Source organism: Labrus mixtus, chromosome 2, assembly GCF_963584025.1.
Source record: "Labrus mixtus chromosome 2, fLabMix1.1, whole genome shotgun sequence".
In the NCBI taxonomy this organism is placed as follows: domain Eukaryota; kingdom Metazoa; phylum Chordata; class Actinopteri; order Labriformes; family Labridae; genus Labrus; species Labrus mixtus.
The window spans coordinates 3830618-3854764 of NC_083613.1; the positions used below are offsets into that span (position 1 = coordinate 3830618).

The 24147-nt window shown below is 39.2% G+C and overlaps 1 protein-coding gene across 4 annotated transcripts in view; it reads left to right on the forward strand.

Annotated features, from left to right (window-relative positions):
• rptor (regulatory associated protein of MTOR, complex 1) overlaps positions 1-24147 on the forward strand; it is a 176147-nt gene that overhangs the window by 17065 nt on the left and 134935 nt on the right. For all 4 annotated transcript variants that reach the window (XM_061047764.1, XM_061047782.1, XM_061047773.1 and 1 more), the window contains exons 3-4: positions 1718-1820; positions 5460-5542. In XM_061047764.1, the coding sequence (XP_060903747.1) occupies positions 1718-1820; positions 5460-5542 (186 nt within the window). The remainder of the gene's footprint in view (positions 1-1717; positions 1821-5459; positions 5543-24147) is intronic.

The following is a 24147-nucleotide window of genomic DNA, read 5'->3' on the forward strand; positions in this document are numbered from 1 at the left end:
GTTATCTTATTCATCTTCAATTTGTTGGTATATCATTTTAAGATGATGAGTAACTTATACTGTACTTAACTGCAAAATATATGAATGTCAGTGTAATCAGAAAACTCTCAGGTGTTATCCTGCTGATGTGTGTGCAACTTGAAACAGAAGATTTAAGGCACAGCAGTCTGTTTTTGCTTGCGTAAATCCTTTGTCACACTCGGTGTCGTCACTCAATGAAGCCACATGTGGGGCGACACCGACATGAAATGTGACGTTTGCTGTGATGTGCAAAGAAAAAGGTTTCCAAGGGAGCTGCAATTTGCAGCTGCAATGTGTGTGTGTGTGTGTGTGTGTGTGTGTGTGTGTGTGTGTGTGTGTGTGTGTGTGTGTGTGTGTGTGTGTGTGTGTGTGTGTGTGTGTGTGTGTGTGTGTGTGTGTGTGTGTGTGTGTGTGTGTGTGTGTGTGTGTGTGTGTGTGTGTGTGTGTGTGTGTGTGTGTGTGTGTGTGTGTGTGTGTGTGTGTGTGTGTGTGTGTGTGTGTGTGTGTGTGTGTGTGTGTGTGTGTGTGTGTGTGTGTGTGTGTGTGTGTGTGTGTGTGTGTGTGTGTGTGTGTCAGTACTTGCCATCTAATCCATGGATCAATGGCTCTTCCTTTTCAGATGGCCTGTGTCTCTTTATGCTCACTTCCTGCTACAGTCGTGTGTTTCATGTTTCAGTACCATGTGTTTTGTCCTAATTATTCTACTCTCCAAGACCTAAATTTATGTATCTGAAGACAGGCCATGTGCAGAAATCCCACAAATCCATGCTTGAAAACTGGTCTGTGTAGTATATTTGACACCGGAGGGACACTAGCCCCAGTGTTCAAATGTGTTCTCTGGACCAATGAGAAAAATGTCAAAGGGAAGTGAATAACTCCTTCCTCCATATCTACCGTTGAGTTTAGTTTCCCCTGCGCGAGACACTTAAAGGGATACTTCACCCGTTGAAACATGAATCTGTATTGACATTGGGTCATATATGTAGTAGAAATGTGAAACACCAAATCCCAGAATGCACAGCACCGCAGGCCACTCCCATTAAGGTCCTCTAGTTCAGAATCAGAAATACTTTATTAATCCCAGAGGGAAATTCGATCGTTACAGTTTCTCCAAAATATACAGTATAGCAGTAGAAATATAGTAATAAAAACATTTACAGACATATTTACTTCAACACATCAGCCGTCTTGCCGCTATATTTATATTTTTTCACCCTTTCTCCATAGAGCCTGTTAGCATTGCTTCGGGGGACTAACGTTGTAGTTTCACCCTGCTAATCACAACAGCTTCTGATGACGCAAAAATCGTCATTTTGCGTCACTGGAAGCTCCTTTTCAGACTTAGAAATACAAAGATTTCCCATCTCAGGGGAAAATGAGGGCGGGATGCACGACTATTCAAAAATACTTCCAGGTTTCTAATGATACAAAGATTAATGCAAATGGGTGAAGTATCCCTTTAACCTTCACCACTTTACTGAAGCTTCAGAAACTAGAAGCAGCATTAGGCTGTGATTTACTGGAAACCTCCCAGGAGACACCTGAATACAAGCATGCAATCTTTCAGGTTTCCTGGAAGAGTTAAAGCGTTATATGTTTTTAAAAAAGCATTAAAAATGAATCAACCTGTCTGTTCTGATTTGAGCATTGATGAGCGATCTGTGGATAATTATGTGTTCTATGTCTTCTTTCTCAGATGAAGACCGTCAGTGTTGCACTGGTGTTGTGTCTCAATGTGGGAGTGGACCCTCCTGATGTCGTCAAGACTTCCCCCTGTGCCAGACTGGAGTGCTGGATAGGTGAGTGAGTTTACCCAGATTAACATAAAGATGAATGTCAGAGATACATGCACTCTAAAACAACATTTAGTGTTGGGAAAGGCCACTCTTCAGAAATATGATGCATACAGTATGTTTTAGTTATGACTCTTAATAATGCAAATTGTAATAAGACACATGAAGAAACCCAGTACATACCAAACATGCCACCTCTTCTTGTCAGACTCATATCTGAACCAACAGATATAGTGATAACACACCATGAGTCAATGACTATAGTAGCTGCATTTGAATAGTTAAAGGAGCAATATATAACTCCGACACGTAGCGTTTAAAATGGGTACTGCGATCCAAATTCAAAACAGTTGAGAGAGCTGTCTTCCCAGAGTTAGATTTGCAGGCAGGTTGCCATGTCACAGACATGAAAGCTTCAGTGTTTAGCCAGCTGAACATTGGTCTTTAAACCTTTCCGCGCTCTAATCCCCCCATATTTTCAAATACACCTCCAATATTTATCCTAGTTTTCCTTCCATCGCTGCATCACCTGTTGGTTTGCAGTGATAACTTGTCTCATATGGGGTGCCTAAAACGGCCTCCCTTCTCTGGTCAAAACAAATACAGACCACTCCGGACCGGAATTGAAACTTAGATGGAGGACATACTGGCTGCTGCATTGTTAACAGAGAAGCCAGCACTTCAATATAGCATGTTTCCTTAATGTCTGATCATATAGTAAGGTTATTTTATGATTTAATTCAGTAGATATCTTACATAGTGCTCCTTTAAAAAAATGACTTCTTTGTCTTTTCCTCAACACTTTTACTTGACTTCAACGAAAAGTGTTACAAGGTCAAATTGAAAGGACAACTTATAAGGACTTTGGAAAAGGCAGTCATGATATGAAGATAATTAGACTCCACTAAGCTGCTTTAACATTAGGGCTGCGTTCTTACGGCCAACATCCACCAGATGCGTGTCCGGTCCGTCTCCGCTCCGTTCCGGCAGCGGAGGTGATAGGTTTTCATTTTATTCAATGTGTGTGCTTCCACTGGGTCCGCTGTGCTGCGTCTCGGCTCCGTCTGAGCTCCGGTGCCCTCCGCAGCAGATACGCAAGGCTTCTATTTTTGACGGATGCCGGAGCCCGCCGCATCACTTTAGCACAGAAAAAGAACAAGCGGGACAGGAAGTAAGACTCCAAAACAACATTAAAACATCCGGTTAATTTTCAGAATAAAACAATCCGTTTCAGAAAAATGACCGTTTGTGAGTTTGTTTATGTGTTCATGTAGAGTTTTATACCACATACATCGTATTATCTTGCACTGTTGCGAGTTGGTTTCTTAAATTACAGCGGGAATTCCTTTGTCTCGGCACTCCAACTGACGGGTGTGCTCTCCGTGCTCTCCGTGCTGCGGACGGAGGAAGGGTGTTGACGGACGAGGGTGCACTGAGCCGAAATGGACCGGAGCGGACATGCAATGCGCACGTATCTGGTGCAAGTTCGGTGTTACAATAAACATAACAGTCAAGCATACGTCCCATTTTTTTCTTGGTTGGGCAGTTTCAGGAAAAAAGTCTGCTGAGCCTGAACCATCTGTAGTGATAGCAGCTAAGCCTTCCCCTATAAGAAAGGAGGCCTTATAGGTAACATTTTCAAATGAATTTGTTTGGTGTGTTTTTTTACGAGAAGTTAAACCCTCATGTGAGTGTATGTTACAGAAAAGTGGGAGTGAGTTGTTAAGTTACATTCCATAGCAGGAAGTGTTTTGTGTTTGCTGCACTGAGTGAATAGAGCACCTGTGCAGTACAATGTTAACACAACGTCAGAAAACCATTCTTCACTAGCTAGTTAGTTAACTGGTTAGCAGCTATGAGCCAAACACTTAAGCTTGTTATTATATTTTTACAATTTTTCTATATTCTTTACAAGTCAGGACATCTACCGAATTTCCCTCTGGGATTAATAAAGAATTACTGATTCTGATAAGTATCTTTGATAAACCTGTTTTTAAAGTCACCATGAAAGGAAAAATACATTTTCTAGGTTTTATCCAGCTGTCATATGTTTAATGTTCATATATCTGCCAAATATATTTTAAAAAAACATTATCTAAGTATATTAACATCAAAAGAACTATTTTCTCTTCCTGTAAAATGTTCTAAATGTTGGATATTTGCTTTTATTCTATTCTGTTATTTATTTTTTTCTCAGATTTTATTTTATGCAGTATCTTTGTTTTCTTTGTTTTAGTTGAGTTATTTTAAATGTGCTTCATAAATAAACTTGACTCAGACTAGACTTGACGACTTCTCCTGCACTCAGGGGCATTTACAAATTTTCTACCAATTAAAAAGCCTTTAGATCCAATCAAATTCATCCCAATGTTATGTCCTGCGATCTTGTGATTGTTTCTATCCCGTTTCAGTAAAATATGTCATGACACGGCAGTTAGATACTCTCAAAGTTGCTTTTCATTGTCACTTTAACAGTTGTGAAAGTGAGCAAAAAGCCTTTGGTTCAATGCTCTTTAGTGCTGGTAGCCATTAAACACTACAGCCAACTTTTACTTTCTATTAAAAGTTTGGGTTTTCACTGCAGCATTTAGAGACAAACTCTGTCATCCCTAAAAGAGCTCAGTTTATAAGGTCTTTGTCATCTAAAGTACAAGGCGGTCTGCCCCCCACTAGAACCCCTTGGCTTGACACAGAACATAAACAAAAGAACCATCTTCATTGAATAAGAGCCTTAAAAACATTGTTCAGGGCTCCTGAGACTGCTTCACTCTCAGGAGTTTTGTAAGCACATTAAAGTGAGAACACTGGTCTCAAAGTTTCTTAAAGTCTCTCAGCCGCCTCTAAGGACACTCACTGTGTGCAGACCTGTCATTTTGTTATTGAGACATACTGTGGGAATATGGAGGGTTGATACAAACACTGAGGCCTAAAATGCACCTGAAGGTTTGATTAACAGACACAAGCTTTTAAAGTTTCCATCACAGCAGGACATTGTAAAATGTAAAAGCCTATCATGAGAATATATGAGTGCAGGCCTTACTGTTGCACTTGTACTGTTATGGGCGACTCATAGGACGATACTGTATGTTTTCTTTCATGCAGAAATAAGAGACCATTCTCCTTCTTCCTCAATAAAAAGTCTTGTTTTTTGTTTTAAAGCTTTTGAGAACAGCCCCCGAAGATATTAAGAAGTAATAGATCTTAACAAATTAACTTTTTCTTGTTGTTTCTGTCCGTATTCATCATAAGGCAAGTGGTTTAACTTTCAGCATAAAACATATCAGTGTCTCCCACAAACCTGCCAATAAATTTTCCCTTGCCTGTTGAACGCAATTGGATCCGTCCTCAATCTATATTCTGCTATTCTCCACGCCATATTGATTCACTCTCATCAATATTTCATCTTGAGGGCCTGCTACTATTTTTCCAACCCTTGCATCAAGTATTTCTTTGATCCTTGAAAGATAAGCTCTAACGTATTTACTTATTTTCACCTGAATGTTTTCATTTTTCAATTAGTGATGAAAATGTGTGTGGTGGACAGTCTAATAGCAGTTGGTTTGTCAGCCCTAGATTGTGTGTGTTTCTAACTGTTGCGTGCTTCATATGTGAATGCAGTGTCTTTGCACTTTGTCTTCATGCCAGATCCTCTGTCGATGAGTCCACAGAAAGCCCTGGAGACCATCGGGGCCAATCTGCAGAAGCAATATGAAAATTGGCAACCCAGGGTGAGTGGGTTCACAAGAACCAGTCTTCCTCCTTCTTGTTGCATGTTCTCATAATGACGCGCTGACAACACACATGTACTCAAACACAAACACTGATGAATCAATGAACGCTTTAGTTAAAACACCTGATTTGAAACAAAATGAATCACTCTAAGACTTAACCTCGGTCTCATATCAAATTTTATTGAATCGATTTGGGCATCTATAAGTCATACTCCTTTTTCAAGGATATTTTGTTTTTGGTTTCAGATATTTTGGCAGACTATTCAGGGTATCACGGCCATCTTTTATTGTATTGTCAGCTCTGTAGACCTCACTGAAGTTGGGATCCCTTATTAGCACTGTGTCAGAAAGGCTTTTAACACAGTGCCAGCTTTTAATTTGAATCCCTTTTTTGTCACTTAAAGAATATACGTTTCTGAATTCTTGTGTTTGATGCAACAACATCAACACCTGGGCAGATGTGTCTTAAACTTTGTGAACTTGCATACATTTATTTTGATTGTGTGATAATGACAGGGATGGAGTAATGTTATTTAAACTCATATTGCAATAGAAAACACAAATACCATTGATTACTCGTTATTTATTCATCCTGTATTTATTCAGGAGAACCTATGGGAGCCCTGAGTGGTAAAAAACTTCAGTTAGTTTTTGTAGTGATATTTCTAAATTGCGCTCAAATAGTTAAGCTGATCATTTTCTACAGTGATGGAAAATGACGTTTCAACTAGGCTTTTGAATGGCTCATTCACTTAAAAAGAAAAACATACACAGTATTTCACAGAAGAAGCACTTTGTGGCTGTCTCCTACCTCTGGGTCACGGTGTCAGACCACACTGGGGTAGCAGTGCAGAACTTACTTGAATAAATAAACTAAAAATCCAGATTATAAAGCACACTCATTCCATAACAAACAAGACACTGGTAAGAATTTCTTGTTTCTTGCTTGTTAATAGAGGCTTTATTAATGTCTGAAATGCAAAATAAAATAATTATAAACATGTGATAAAAATCCAATGAATTGTGATTTACTTCACAAATTCAGTGATTATTAACAATAACAAAATATATGTATTGGTTGACCGCCCTAATAGAGACACAGAAAATATTACTTTTTGGTGAAGTGCCATTTTAGGAGTTTTAGGTTGTTATTAGGTTAATAATTGTAAATTAAATGTATCTTGGCCTTACAATAATGAAGAATAATGAATTAGCGGATGTAACACTTGTTTCTAACAGATGACACAAGGGCATCAGTAAGCCTGATGTGTGTGAGAATAAAGGCTGTACCTGCAGCTGTCATGGTTACTTTGTGGCTCCTACTTTACTGTGATTATGTTTAGTGACCATATCAGCGTGTAAAATGATGAGTGGGTTAATTTCAGAAATCCCACTGTGTCAGCTCCATTGCTCTTCCTGTAATAGAGCTGTAGCAACATAACACCCACAAGCTTTTCATGCTTTTGACTGTGATTCATAGTTTTTTATAAACAGATGCATCATGAGTTCCCATAAATTCAGCTTTTACAAGTGTGTGTGTGTGTACGTGTGCGTGTGTGTGTGTGTGTGTGTGTGTGTGTGTGTGTGTGTGTGTGTGTGTGTGTGTGTGTGTACATGCATCCGTATCCTTCATTATTCATTCCCGTTGTTGCACCATTAAGAGCAGGACGGTTGATGCTTCCTGCACCATGGCAGGTGCAAGACACATTATTATGCTACATAAATTAAATAAGCTGCCACTTTAACAACATAATAAAGCATCATACACGAAGATGTATGTACATTATAAACTAGACAGCAACTACAGTTCACAAAAAACACACATTAAAAAAGATAGAGAGCCTGCACTATTCCGTTTCTAGGCAACAGAGTTGTTCTGATCTTTAGAGTGAGTTACAACATTCAGTGAGTTTTTTTCTTCTTCTGATTTCATCCGTCTGGACCGCTTTCTTCAAGCGCCGAGCACTGAAAAGTCACAAAGAGTTCAAAGATTGTTTAACTTTAAACTTCTCCACTCCTTCATTCTCGATGCTAATATAATCAATCCACTCTGATTTCAATGCATTTCTTGAATACAAACATTTGTGTATCTCTGCCGTTACTAGCGTAACAGGGATTACTGTCAAAAGCAGCAGACAAACCTCCCACATTTCACTGAATGTCAGAGATCCTTAAGAAAATGTAGAAGTCAGAGCAGATGCTACTTAGTATTGTAGAAGTTACTTTGTTCAATATAAAATGTGATTAAAAAACATAATGAAAGCATGCATACATGTATTAAACCACAGCTTGTTGTCACTGTGTATCTTCATCATGTCCCTCCTAAATACACATTTAATCCATTAGGCCTTCTAGTTTTATCACTAAATTATCACCAGCTTCATCTGCTGGGTTAGAAACAAGCGGCAACCTCTGGTCTTGAAAAATAAAGCCAATGCGGAAGTGCAAAACTTTGCAGTTTGTCGTGTGACCGCATGAGGCTGTCTCCAAGAGCCCCAGAAGTCACATACACACCACAGCCAAAAAACCTGTTTATACAGCTTCGTTATTGTCCTCATAAGCACACACTGTAGGGGGGTGAATTTAAAAAAACGTCTCTGTTTTGATTTATTGAACGATACCTTTTATTCATAGTTAGGCATGTAGCTGACATGATTGACAGGCAGGCGCGATGTAACTGTTGTGCAATGCTTGAAATCTGATCTGAACCTCACAGCTGAGTTTGAATTTAGAATATTGGGTTTGAGATACATTTCAAACCACCTGTGCCGTGTGAGTATATTTTAAATCCACTGGGGCAAAATGACCATGCTGTTTTTTTTTAACAGACCAATGAACAAGCAAAATGTCTGTTTGGTTAAACAATAGACTCTTGGAGCCTGTATCTGATTGAGTTCCCGCCAAAAATATTGTATGCTTAGAAGATCAAAGTAAAATAAAAAAACATGTGTATCTGTTTTGGTAAATAGTGCAGAATTGGGAGGTAAGAGGAGGCGGGAGAAGAGACTTCCCAGGAGAGAGCAGCTAAAATGTAGGAATGGAGGCCGGGCTTGGTTGACCCCCGGAGGTCAGCAGCGAATGGTGGTAGGAGAGCAGGAGGAGGAGTGGGAGGGTGAGAAAGCTGTTCAGCCCGAGGACTCTTAGCTCACCACAGCAGCGTTCGCCAACACAACTTCCAAAAACTTCGGACAAAATAAAAATCAATTACGCAGCAGCTTTGTCACAAAATCTTGGAAGAAGTTTAATTGTGAAACATGAGACCCCAATTGACATCAAGAAAGCCTGATTGTTACATACCGACACCACCTGCAAGACGTGGGCAAAGAAACCGTTAGTGTGTTTGCACGAGGGGAGCTGCCCAGAGAGTTGAGCTGTGCCAGCCTGCTGTCACGAATCACTTTCTCAGTTTGCTTCTGTACTCTTACAGTAACCCTCCTGGCCACAAAACAAAGAGAGAAAGGCAAATATGGACTTAGCTGCTGCCCACTCACTCTCTCTACCAACTCTATGTCTAAAAAAACATGCTGTCTTTCTTTCTTTCTTTCTTTCTACAACCATGTTTCATCCTTGCTTTCTGCTCCATTTAAAGTCATATTTCTGTCAATCTAACTCTCATATATTCAACACTTCTGTCCTTCATCATATTCATCCTGATCATTGTCTATATTATACTTGCTTGTGCTTTTGATCAAGAAATATAAATAAAATAAAAAATGATGGAAAGTGTCTACCATGTGTACCATATTGTAAGACATGTCTTAGTGTAAACACTGAAATATTTAACTTTTAAAAGTTTGACTTTTTTTATTCATTAAACCACTGAAACATCAATTAGCTCCTCAAATATAGTTGGGGTGTGCAATTCAACAAACATTCTAAAAATCTATCCACTTACAGCCTGATAGCCTGAGAGCAGAGGAAACAGAAAAAATAACAGACAATGCGTGCCTTGCTTTCGCAAAAGCCCTGAGTCTTTAAAGTTATTAATAAAACTGTAACTCCATGATATCCCCCACCAGTCTCTTACTGGTAATAAATGAATGATTAGCCATCTGTAATTCCATCCTAACTGATAACCAGAGGCGAGTTGTTGACGTGTGTGTGTGTTCAGTTTCGTACAACCATCCGTGATCAAGAACAAGGATAGCTAGCTAATTAGCCTACCATATGAGCTCAGGTAATGAACTCTAAGGGTGTTTTCACACCTGTAGTTTGTTTTCTTACGATTCAGATGATAAACTGATACAAGCAGAACAAAGCACACACCGACGCAGGGCTGTTTTTATGCCATTACATCCAGTATCCTTTCCCCACTGCATAGGTAAACAATGCCATGTGTACTTGTTGCACTGTGCATTGTGGGACACCTCCAAGTCGATATTTTACAAGTTAACATACCAACATACAAGTTTATCAAATGTTTGACACCACTCAAAGTACAGGAGTTCACAAACGTGAATTGGCACATGAACGAGGGGGGGCTTTCAATGTTCAAAGTGCGACTATCTTAACTGGCGACTGTGAGCCCAACGCCTATGAGGTGGTTGACAACAGCTTTTGAAAACAAGGAAGTCTTCATGAATGTTTAATTGTTTTGTTTTCATTAAATACATATCTGATGAGTTAGGATTGAGTTCTTGTGATGGTCGGGTTATATATGTCTGTTGGGTATCGTGCACTTTGGGTTCTTTTCTGTTGAATTGTATTTAATTATTTTTAGTATTTTGCATTTGTTATGTTCTTGCTGTTGTTTATGTTCTTCTGTGTTTGGTTTAGTTTGCTTTGTTCTTGTTTTTGCTGTTTGTCAAAGCACTTAGTAAACCTGTGTTTTTAGAAGGTGCTATATAAATAAAGTTATTATTATTATTAGCCGTGCGCCACATGGTTAGTTTCTCATTCATCAGCTAGAGGGTCTTGAGGAAATCTTTGCAGAACAGAAGCACAATATTCTGCATTAGGATCCCAGAGATACTAAACTGCAAACATTTAAGGACTAGTTTTTATTTCCTTTGTTTGTTTTATTCCACTCTCTTTATCCCATTTATGCCCAGATGCCTGAGGGTTTAGTTTATAGTGTTTGTTGTCTCCTTGTGGTTCAGTTTAAAGCAGGAGAGGGTTTTGTATTCTAGTATGGGAGTCATTATGCTTCTTAATTGCCTCCTAATGTATTCCGTGTCTCATTGATGAATTGTTCCTGGGCATTATATTTCATTGTAGAGGTAATGATGTTCTGTATTCAGTTGCATTTGCATTTGCAAGATGTGGTTACAAATAGGCCGATAAAACGATAACGATACTTATCGTTACATCATTAATTATCGCGATATCATTTTTCTCAATATATAAATATAACAATTATTTGATAGGTTTAAACTTGTAATTACACCAGAAGACAATGAGGCTAAAACGGGCACCACAAACCTTTTCCACCATTTGAAACAATATTACTCGTTAGCACACCGATGGAAAGAAATGCCCAAACGTCCTAATGGAGTGTCAGTGTGGCTCAGCAAGCACCGGGCCAGTAAGTGTTACTCCCCAGCAGCAGCAAACTGTCCTCTCAGCGTTTTCCTGAACTGCACACTATGATGGTGAAATATTCCTCTGTTCAGGTATAGTTTGACATGTTCAAACAATATAGAATAATTAAACCACAATTAACCATCTTCTGTATTCAGCTTTCACTGAGGAGCAAAAATCAGACTTTCAATTTGAAAGAAATAATGATTTGACGTTTATCGTGATAATTATCGATATCGACTGATACAACATTTTTTATTGTGTTAACATGAATTTGTCATATCGCCCAGCCCTAGCTATGTGACATAATATGGTCATGTGATGGCTCAAGCATTGTGAGGTTCAGTACCTCTTTAAAAAGGCAGTTAAAACTGGTTCAACACATTTTTTTAAATTAAGAGCCCATTCCTTTCTTAAAAAAAAAACTGAATAAGTTCAATACATTCAGAGTATATAAATATTCCTCGCCATCTTTGTTGTGCAGTGTGACCCAAAGACTGTCTCTTCTCCACTGTCTGTGCTTTTGTTTCATTTGAATGTGTTTTGTTATATAACAGCCCAGACTAGACTCAACTGATGACTACTTTTGTTTCACTTCATCACAAAAAGAAGGCTACCTCTCTTAGCTTTCACTTTCTCAGTCTCGACGTGCCTCCTCTGTTTCCACATTCTCTTTCAAGCTACACTTGTTTGCTTTCATTTTATCTCTTCATGTCACCTTTTTTAAGTTCTCTTTCTCTCTGTGCCCTCTGGTTTATGTTTAGCAATCTAGTTTGAAATTCTCCCCTCTTGACCTGCCAGATGTTTACTAGTTGTTGAGATGAAAAGAGTCATGCTTGGATTGTCAAAAGACATACTGTACAGTATTCGCTGAACATGTTGCATCTGCCAAACATGTTTAAAGTATATCTCTCATCAGTTTTACCTTTGGTCTGTCTCTGTCTGAATCTATTTGTCGTCAAACCTTTGTCTCTTTATTTTGCTCTCTGGCCGTACTGCAGCCTGCAAACTGCTGCTAAGTATCCACTCAGCCAACTGTCTTTGCATGAAGTATCAGAGAGTTACAGCTAAAACACTTGTCTACTGATGAACTTTAAGCTTTTCTCTTATCACCGTGGAAACGCCAAATTTCAAAGCAGAGGATGAGTACAAGTGAAGGTCTGGTTCTGCTTATCCCTTAATGATGCAATCCATGCTTTATACTTCAACATTTTGTCAAACCCAAGGATGCAACACTTTTCACTGTAGCTCAATAATGACATGATGAGTTGCAGTGTGAGCTGATGTGTCAAATGTGTCAACAGATAGGCCCGGCACTGCCTACAACCTGCTGCAGTATTGCTTTGTGTATAGAGAAAACAAAAAAACCCAGGTGTTCAACAGGTACATGAGATTGTCAACATTAACATGCTAGAGTTAGAATGTTTACCATTGCTTGGAAACATAGTCAGCGGCTCCATATCATTTTTCCCTTCTCTGTCTATTGTGGTCCTGCTCTTAAAGCTCTGATGTAATCATCCAGATTCTAGATCCAAAATATTAGGTATTTCACACTTGCAGAAAACTCCTGAAGAACTCCTGGTATTTCCAGGAATAATATGTATGTGTGAACGAAAACAGCCACTTTTTTTTTCATTTTTTGGGGGCTTTTTGTGCCATTAATGTAGAGATAGGACAGTGGATAGAGTCGAAAATCAGGGAGAGAGAGACTGGGGAATGACGTGCGGGAAAGGAGCCCCAGGTGGGATTCGGTCCTGGGCCGCCCGCTTGGAGGACTGTAGCCTCCATACATGGGGCGCGCGTACTAACCACTGCGCCACCAGCGCATCAAACAGCCACATTTTTGCACTCTGCGTGAGCTGATGTGAGAATGCAGCAGGATATTCTCCTGAGAATTCACCTCGAGCCAATTGGAGGGGATGGTGACATTTATATACAGTATACTGTGACTGGAGTCAGTGCATAGAGTGTATACATGTGGCTGCTACGATCTCTGTGCACATAATTAAACAGCTACATTGTTCTCCCCTCTTTTGTTTACATTGTGATTCCGTTGAACTACACAAAGCCTTGATACAAAGGCAATTATTCTCATTATAGCATCGTATAGCGGACCCTGTTTCTTCGTCCACTACTTCCGCAGCATTTTTTTTTTTACTTAACATCTTACTTTGACAAGAGGCAACCCCAAATCCAGGAGAGTGACGCACACAACAACAAAAGACAATATTGAAAATAAATGATATCCGTTTAAAAAAAGAAACAACATATTTTTTAAAATATTCTGATTATTGATTCTCAATTGAAAATTGAAAGGATTAATGAAACACTGATTTGTGCACAGTAAGGTCAGATTAAACTATTTCTTAATTTGCGGTAAGATTGCCAAATAGATGTGGATTCTTATTACACCTTTGAATTCCAGCTCCATTATTCCCTCAGAGGACTTCTCCCAGCTACCAAATCAGTTGAATCCAATTTGAGTTCTATTGACAATGTGTGTGCGCGGGAAGCTGCAGAGTGAATAACACGATGCAGAAACCATCTTAATGATCTCCCTCCGTGTCTCCTCATGCACTCAGTCTAAAGGGAGCTGCAGTGAAAACCATTAGCCCACAGGAAGACTTATGGACATCCCACCAATACATCAATAAAGATAGTTAATTTATTGTTCTCTGTAAGAGGAAATTTGTTTCCCTGGCCTGCAGGAATGTAAGCATCATGCTCATGAGGAAATCTACAGGTCACAGCTTCACCATCCTCATGGGAGGAGACCTATTGATCACTTCTCTCATTGCTGCTGATCACCTTGTAAATATCTCACAGAATATGGTCTTGCAAATTTTATTTTATTTTTTTAAGTAGAGGTGCTGAATGTGATTTATTTAGTTGGGGGCTGGGAGTCAGATTGAGCTGCAGTTTCACAACCTCATATGAGTGAATCAGTATTGTGTTTCATTGATTATTACTCCCAGCACTACAGACTATTAATTCTGTTACAAAAACAGCTGAAGGGAAGAGTTGAATGATAATTGAGCATGTCTGGATTTGAATATTTTTCTCTTCACACAAAGTCTTCTAATTCATTCACAAAACATACTGATAGCCTTGTCCATAGCAAATATTAGGTAGTTGTTTCCAATCTTGAAAGAATTCGATATACTTAACAAGGCATTGATAATGACTGTATTCAGTCCAGGTGAATGAGGTCCAGGTCCCTGCTTTTGAACATGCTGTTACTGGCACGTCTTAATGGAACAGTTGATGGAGCCCTGCCACTGTTAAAAATCCTATTTTCACCTTGTGTGCAGACAGAAGGTTTCATCCAGTGCAGTAATCTTGTTAAAATTTCAAAATGTTCTTCTCCTTTAACCATTAGGCATGGAATCATTTCTGTTAAATCAAGGAACCTTTATTGTCTAAAAAAATGAGTCAAATTTATTTATTTATTTGTTTGTTTATTTAACATGGATATACAGTAATATTGGTGCTGTAACATTTAACCATGCACAAGTTCCAGATGCACTGCTCTTCGTGTTTATAGCAAAATGATAATTTGCTTTTAGAAACAACAGAGATAAAGATAAAAAGGGTAAGAAAAAGAAAACAGTTCAATTATAAATACAGCGCAGTTATGAATGCAGCAGTGATAAAATACAGTTACAGAGAGAAAAATATACGACAGACATTTGTGAGCTCATGTGCGTTCAGGTGTGGGAACAATGTTGTTTCTCCTTCAGCCATGATTTAATACCTTTGTTAAAAACATTCAAACTGTGTAGCATTTTCAGTTCAGTGGGTAGACCATTCCATAGATTAGCTCCAATAACAGAGAAGGCTGATTGTCCAAATGAAGTTTTTCGCATTGGAATGCAACAGTTACCGCTTACTGAAGCACGTGTGTTGAATCCTGACGTCTTGTTACAAATTCATCAAACAGTTGACAGACCATGCAGACATTTAAACATTAATTTGAGGTTGCAGTAGCTAATGAAGCTTTCAAAGCTAAACGTATTGTGTTTCTCTAATGGTGCCATCATGGTTTTTTGTCCATGATTTTTAATGATTGGTTATATAGGGATATGATTGGCTTTAAAGTTGTTTGTGAGGCTTGAGACCAAGAACTGATGCAGTATGATAGATGTGATAATATCATAGCATGCATATATAGAGAGGTATTTTAGAGGTATTTTCTAATGATTCTGAAGCAGTTTAGATTAGATCTAGCTTTTTTGCTGGTGTATTCTGTGTTTTTCGAATCGTAGGTGTGAGTCTAGAATGATCCCTAAGTAAAAAAGATTAGACTGTAGGTTAAATTGTAATGCTGCGTGTTTGTAGAGCAGGCTGGTAAATGATGTACAGTACCTGTGTGGCCCTGAAGCAGTATAGACTATGTCCACCGTGACTCAGCTCATGTCATCGAGCGCAAGTGTGTGCTTTACTCTGATGACGAGGGTCCATTCTATCATTACTGTCTGAAACTTTGTGTGATTATGTGTGTGTGTGTGCCAGACATTGTTATACGTGAGTGCATGTAGTCATTTTCAGACTGTTTATTTTTTCCGCTAAAGTGCCGGAACTAAGCTCAGTCATCACTACGACTTTGTACATTAATATAGATTTTGTGACATCATAATGTTGGTGCCCAAGTCTGTGAATTCCCATTGCGTTTCAGCGTTGAGAAAGCATGCACAAGCACACAATCAGACATGCCTGCACTTACAGTGCTGCGCTTCCCCCCCCCCCCCCCCCCCCCCCCCCGCTGATCCCATCTCGCCCATGTCACTACCTCAGAGGACGGTACAGAGGGGGGATCACTTTGTCCCCCACATTACGCCTCCACAACATTCAGAGTGAAGGCGAAATGTCCCATGGGCTTTAACATAGCGGCTTGAAGCGGCAGTGTGAATAGAGCTTGTCTTAGCGTGAACCTTCTGGAGAATATGCAGAGCAGGAAGGGACAACACAGGAGGCCAGGATTTGACTCAGATTGACCACCCACCCTTTCAAGTACCTAGCTTCTTATTCTGATGTAGGAGTGTAAAATGTGGGGCTGTGAGTGATCCAGTGATCTTCCAGTTGAGCACAGAGTGAGCACTGGTGCATTGATGCGTTTAGGAACAATGGAAAAATTGGGGGGTACATCCAAAAGGACTCTGACTTTATAAATGTAAACTTTGGTGGAAAAGACTGTAGTAGATGACGAAGAATCTGCCATCCTTGAAGACATTTTTGAGTCTTTTCAAGTTCTCTGCACTGACTGTCACCCTGCCTTATCCTCTATTCACTGATCAATCAGAGAACAGTGTCCATGTTCTGTTCTTTATTTTAATACCTCTCCACACAGCCAGACTAAGCTGTTATATTTAATTCAGCAGCACTTGTCTTCTGTGCTGTTGGCTCAAATATCTCACCCAATTGTACAGCCCCATGAGGAATTAACCCCCCCCCCCCCCGTCTTTGGTGATAGAGTAAAAGAACATTTAAGGCATAAAGTGATATATTGAATATTAATATTAAGTTAAAAAATCCCAGCACACCATGGTGTCTTAGGCAGCAGCAGAGCAGGTTGAAATGTAACATTAAATTGGTTTATCCCTCTTCATTGACAGTCATTCTCGGAGTACCTGACAGCTATGCAAAACTGAAAATGTCGCAATTCACAAGAGGGTATTGGACCATGGATGCAGTCCTGAATGGTTCAATATTATATTGAGAATGGTTGCATCCCTACAACACACATAGGTTTATGAACGCACATTTTGAAAACGAGTTAACAAACCTCGTGCAATGTCATGGTGGATACTTCACAACAGTCTGGTTTAACTGTTAAGGAAGGGCAGGTTTCAGCTCATTTCAGCAACATGGCGATCCAAAGTACTTCCAGCACACAAGACATGAAAAGCATCATGACAGGGAAAAGAAATGGATGAAACAGAAGATTTAAAATCACTCAAACAAACCATTAACAATCACAGATTAAATGTGGAAATATTCAGATATTGAATGCATGTAAAAACAGTTCATCATCTACTGTTTTATAGACATCAGAGATGAATTATAAATGAAAGTCATTCGAGGATGCAGCCTTAAAACAAATTACTGTAAAAGGAAAAGCTGTAACTTGCAGACTTTAAAGTCAATACAGTTGAGTCAGGTTCATCTCTGATTCAAAAGAGAGAGGGGCCTTGACACATTAATCTGTACTGCTGCACTCTGAAAGGTTTTCAGATTGCTTGAAGTTTGTTGTGAGCATTTTTTTAACGGTTAGTTTTCTGTTTCTTGCTTCCTTTTATCATCAGCCTGAACTTTACAAAACAGGACTTGGAGGAATTTCTTCTTATCGTTTTTCTAAAAGTATTACATTTCCCTTTGCTCCCTTTTTGCTGCATCACAACCCTTTATTCCCTTTTATAACAAACAATAATTATAGGGATTTATTTCCTCTTTCTGCACTTGCACTGATCATCATGTTGTAATTAATGATGATAAGTTGAAGCACTGAGTTTATTTTATGTATTCAGTATTACAGAGAGCATTGTTTGTCACAGTTTCTCTTGTTTTTAAAAAATCAAATTTTCTATTCTTAAAAATATATGAGACAGAATGATGAAGCAGCTTTGACTAATGAACTGTAATGAGCTGTTTGTCTGTGAGCTCGATGGAGACGTGATGTAAACGATAAATGACATCGATAGAGAGAATGTTCAGAGGGCTCCTTGTTTTTTTTAAAAGCAGATAAAATAATCAGGCTAAATAATGATTAAGTCATTTTCCCCCCTAAATTGGTGTCAATTTAAGAGTCAGTTCTTCCAATTACGCACGCTGCAGATTGTGATATCAGTCTTCACGTCTCTGCTCTCATTAATGCAGAATAGAATTATTGTCACAACACTAAGACATATCCGCTGAGTAAGCTGCTAACCAGCATCCCTCACTCCAGATTCTCCCCTACTGTCAGTCATCTCCACTGTCCTTTACTTTGGCGCTGATTGTAAGTGAATGTGTAGACCTGAACCCCTCACTCTGTGCTAATTAGTAGGACAGCTGTCTATTTGGATCATTAGTGTCCCTTTCCACCCCGTCAGTCTTCAGCTAATGGTCCCCATGCCCCCCCCTCCCCCTCTTTCTTTAATGGCTGGCTCTTCTCCTACAGCTTCTCAATGTCTCAAGGCAGTGTGGGATATCAAACCAGTGGTCACCTTTTAATAGGCAACTTTTGCCTCGCTGTCCATCTTTAAATGCAATCACTCTTAGCCCTGATGTAAGAAATGGCAGGGATGCTTGTTAGGAGGACCCTAAGATGATGTGAGGCAGATTTCATGACATTTTCCTTCAGGGTAATCAAACACACATCTGGGAATTGTAGATTACAATGACCAGTCAGCTTGTGGAATGCTGATGCTCTAAAATGTGCAATTTTTATTTTTGATTTCGACCAACACCACACTGATGAATGATTTGATACAATTGTGTTCTTTAAGTAGGGGAGCTTTATATCTGTCATTGCAGGAGGGTTACTTCTTAACTCCTTTCAAACTTGGTGAATAAAACAAAATGAAAAGGCTCTAAGAAAGAGAGGTAATAGTGGGCTTAGAAACACCATGCAAAAGGAAAAAGTTAGTCAACAACTTCTACTGTAGAAAAAAGAAAAGTCGGTTGCTCATGTTGATTTAAAACTTTGTATTCAAACTTGTGATTAAAGTTTGAATATAATTATGTCCTAAACATTTGAGTCACTGTTCTAACCTTAATAAAATGCCATAGTTCCTACTGCCTGATGTCCAAGTTTTTCTGTTTATCGCTCTTTTTGAACAAAGCACCCATATTTTAATTTAGGAGAGTATAATAGAATAACAGCTTACAATGAAATGTTGACATTTTTGAATAGCCTCTGACTCACTGGTCTTTTCTGAGTCAACAAAATAATCTAGACAAGCCTTATTCTGGGGTTATGTCCTTCTTGTCATACTGTGATGCAGCCTTGATTCTAAAGCTGAATTAGCTTAACTAAATAAAGCCTCCACCTCTGCAGTCTTCACTATTATTGCTTCCAAGTTGGGCTTTTTTTTTTTGGACATACCGTTGGTACAAGAGAGATAGTAAAGAAACCCAAAGATAAAAGACCCAGTCTGTGAGGACTTTCTTTGACATTACAGTCAGAAAGGTCTTCATAAAATAAAACCAAGCCATGAAGAGTGTTACTGCATGTCTTTCTTCTTCAATTACTCCGGGTGTAATCTAAAGAAAGGGAGGGTCTTCTCCGACTAATGGGGTTTGTAAGACTGCCACAGGCTGTGGAGTCCTTGTGGATGAATGATCATTATACATCTCCTTTGCTGTCCTGCAACTTTATAAAAAGACAAAGGTGAAGGGAAACAATATTACGGTACTAATATGCTCCTAGATGTACTGTTGTAGTCTGAAAAACACTGTTTAAACTACACATAACCTACAGTTTTTCTCTGTAAATAAATGATATGGATTATATCACACTACAATCACTGCCTCATCACAAACAATAACTTTCTGCCTTTGTTCTTCTCAAAATGTTGGGCATACATTCAAACCTTTGCTGCCCACCATTAAAGTACATGGGGAAAAATCACAAATGTCTAATGGTAAAAACTCAAAATCAAGTGAACTTTCTGCTTCCTTTCAAAGAGTAAAACAACAAGTCTGTTGTTCAGAGACTTTTAGATATTTAAAAGAGTTATGAGTTGAGCAGGTGGAGCTGCTGGTTGTTGTTTTTCCCAATTCTATGTTCTCATGATAAGTATATCTACCAGAAATATCCTCACTGTAACTTAACAAAGAACTGTTCAAAAAGTTTACCCACCCACAAGTTCATGTCATGAGCATCTGTTTTAATGATTTCATCTTATGTGAGAAATGATGTTGAGAGGGCCCTGTCATGTTATCAGTGAGCGTTGGCTGGTGTTACCACTTGAGAAGAAGTCTATCAGAAGTGCTTCAGAGAAGAGGAGTATTTCAACTCTTCATCTGTGGAGTTGTTCAGCATTGGTACTGTCACGCTTCCTTCTATTTCTATTCCTTCTGTTAGAATTTGTATGTTACCCTTAAAAATATCAAGATTTGTATTTGGGCGTTTTCCATTTATTGATAAGACAGCATGAGAGGGAAATGTGGGGAGAGAGAGTGGGGTGTGATATTCACCAAATAGCGCCAAGATTGGGAGTCTAACCTGCAAACAGTGTGAGAAGGACTATAGCCTCAGCACATGGGCATACCAACTGAGCTAAACCAGTAAGAGTGTAGAGACATATGATCATTTACAGTCTGCACTAACTGTGTCGGATTTCAGAAGGGATCAAGTCCCACTGTCAGAATACATATTTGACAGAGTCTTCTTTCTATGCTTCTGTGAAAAGTAAAGCCCCTCCCCCCGTGTTCGAAGCAGTGCAACCATAGCCTTTTTTTCACATATGCACTCCGGATAATATCTAGATATTTACAGGAGGACTTCTCCGGAGATTCTCCCGACCTAGCCGTTCACATATGCTCCTCACAGCGGGGGACTTTCCCTGTCAGAGGGGAGGGGGGGATTTCCCGACGTAAGACGTGACGTAAATAAACAACGTGGAAGTAGCGGCCGAAGCAACAGACGTTATAATGAGAATATTTGTCTTTATATCAATGCTATGTGTAATCCAATGGAATGACAACATCCACAAAAGAGAGGAGAACAACATACTGACGAACAGAAAACAGAATGCAGACGTTTAATTACGTGCACGGAGATCGTAGAGGTCGTGTGCAGACACTTTAGGTCACTATATAAACGTAATTTTCTTTCTATTGGCTCAAATTGAAATCTCCGGAGAATATGCTGCCGCGTTCAGACATCAGCTCACTCAGATATTCTGCAGATAAAATACTAGGGGTCTGGAGGAGAAACTCCGGGTAATGTCCAGGCGAAAAATGTCTGTTTGCGTTCACACATAGCCTAAAGAACCTCCGGGTAGACTAATCTCCAGAGTTTTTCAGGAGATTTCTGTATGTGTGAAAAGGGTTCATGACTAGAGCGAGTTCTGTTTGTTATAATCCAAAAGGAAGACATCTTGCGAGTGTCAAACATGCTTCATGAATTTTGGATGAATTTTGCAATGACTCTGAGCAGAAGTCAAATAATAACTCAAAAAAGCAAGAACAATACATTTTCATTTTCTCATTACTAACTCCCTAACTCCAAAGATTTGAACCTGGGCTCTCTTCCTGTGTCACTGCTGCTCTGGCTTCAAGGTGTGAATTGCACTCAGGAAATCGAGCAGAGCTTCAGATTAAAAAACATTTTATGGTGGTGGTTTGACCTTCAAGCCAGGAGGGTTTCAAAACCAATATGCCAGGTGAAATATACATTTTACAAAGAAAAGTAAAATCTTTCTGCCAGCTTTAACGAGTGTTTGAATTAATCAACACCAGTGCATGTGTGAAATTTCAGGCGCATCAGAAAGCGTGACCCTGCAAACACATGGTGGATTTGTAGAATAAACCTCAGAATATGCTTTTGGCATACTAAGGCCATTGAATCCATCTGTTTGCAAAGTGAGTGAAAGACCCCTGATACTAGTCTGTGTAAGAACATGTATCATCACCACCAGTCTGACAGTCATCAAGGCAGTGGGATATTATTCACAAAAACAAAAGAGAGGATAATAAGGGGGAGGTACCTTAAAAAAAAAAAAAAGAGAATGGAAAGGAGTACAAAAGAAGCCATTTATCAGAGCCAATCCAGAAGTGCAGGCAGCATAATGAAGATGGATTGCAGCTTCTCCTGTCAACATGAGAAGCTTATCTCTGTATTAGGAAGTGTCACCATTTGGAACACGCTTGCCACATGTTAGGACATTGATCTGGAGCATTACACGACTGGCTGAACACCATAATTAGGCTGAAGTTTGACACCATGCAGGTCCCGCCTTACTCTCCCTCTACTCTCCCAGTGGTCTGATGACCTTGTCACTGAGGTCATAATGAGCAGAAATAGTCCCTTTTCTCCTGCAGTAACTCAGATTTCAAGACAGACTCTTCTCCACTTCCTCTTATTTTATTACTCTCAGCAAATTGTTTCTGCTGGATAATGTTTGAGGTCATGTTATTATCCATAGAAAACCAATAGCAGTCCGTGTCACTGATTGGCTTATTCTAAGTATCACTGGGAATGTCTGGGTGAACACAGCAGCCTTCATGGCTCCAGACTTTTTTCTTTTTTTCACAACAGGCCCAGAACAATCTGGAAAAAAAAACATTTCAGGGAGCCTAAAATGAACATAAGTTCAACATGTTATTGCTGTCACCGTACTTAAATGTTCCTTCCTTGAATGTTTCGGAAGTAAACAAAAATAAATGCAACCGAAAAGTTATCTAACATGTAATATTATGGAGGAAAAATTAAGATATTTTGTCAAATAATTTGGGAAATGATGTCTTGCTATCAAAATACCACAGGACAGGACAAACTCAAAGACATCTGTTTATTTTTTACTTTCAAATCTAATTGGAGTTTTGTGAAATGTCAAATGTTTGTCCAAAAAGCCTTTGACTCTTCAGGTGAAGTTTTAAGAGAGGATGCCTCTGTTCTGAAATAATACCAAAGATATCAGACCTTTTTAAGGCTGGTTTCTTTTGTTGTAAACAACATGATCAGCCAATTAAAGAGTGAAGAAGACACTGACTGAGAGGTACACCCATGGTTTTCCAGTTGTTGAATTATCTACATAGGTCCTACACTTGAAAAACAACAACCAGACACACCCCATATTTATAATATGTAAAACTCTTATAGATCCAGAGTTAAATGTTCCAGTTAAAATATTAATTTAAAATACACTAAGATCAAAAACATGACATTACATTTTGTAATTTCCAGTGCAAGAGTTTTACCTTCATACTTACAACAGTCTATTAGTCTCCAGTCCTGGAGTCCTCAAATCATCACAACATAAAGGGCAGCAGCCTCGCCAAACGAGAGCGATATTATAAAGGTTCATAGAGGACAACTTACAGGATGGGTTTTCTAATGTCTAACTGTCCTTGTGTCATATGATACCGTATTGATAGACATGCTATTTTAGCCTTTCACAGAGAGATCAGAGGTCAGGGTCAGGTACACAGTAGTGCCTCCTGAGCTTGTAGGAATTCATCTTCTCTATGTTCATAATGGATCTCGGCCAAACAGTTTCTCACCAGCTGAAGGAGATGCACTGTGGTGACCCTCTGCTCAGACCTTTCTGCAGAGCGGGAGCCAGGAAAAGAAGTCTTATCCACTTTTGTTTAGGATACAATATTTATTGTAATTTTCTGGAAAGGCCAGATACTATTTGCTGTTCACTGAGAATGTGACACCATGTTATTTTAATCCAGGATTCAGTCTGTGTGCAGTAGTCATGTCCACAAAAAGCTTAGTAAACAAGTCTAAAGTAGACACCTTGGTTAGTCGCCACCAGAATTACTAGTTTGTTAAAATAATAGTTAATATTTTTATCAATTCAGGCCTGCAATGCCAGTAAAATGCTATCTAAACAGTGACGTAGCTGCCCACCACTAGCAGTGGCTGCTGTAGCCCCCATTAATGGCTACTGCCATCTTGCATCAATGCCCTACTACTCTGATGTAAACAAGCTTCGTAAACAGATAACATCTTTCAGAAGCAGCGCTGTTTGGCGGCATTTTGATCTCGACCTGAACAATGCATAACCAGAAAAGACATATGGTATTTCACAGGCAAGGAGGACAGAATGCTTGCATGGCTAGCACTGGAAATGCTAGCATCACTCGACAGCTTAAACTGCCAACATTTACCCACAGACAGTGTGATCCGTGTTAGTTGGTTGATAAAATCTGCTCTGTTTTGACTGTTTTCTGAATGTTCTCTTGAGTTTAGCCTAGACAAGTCGTCTGAAATTAATTTAAACCCTTTTCATACATACAGAAATCTCCTGAAAAACTCTGGAGATTAGTCTACCCGGAGGTTCTTTAGGCTATGTGTGAACGCAGAGCAGCATTTTTCGTGCGGACTTTACATGGAGTTTCTCTGGCCAGACCCCTAGTATTTTATCTGC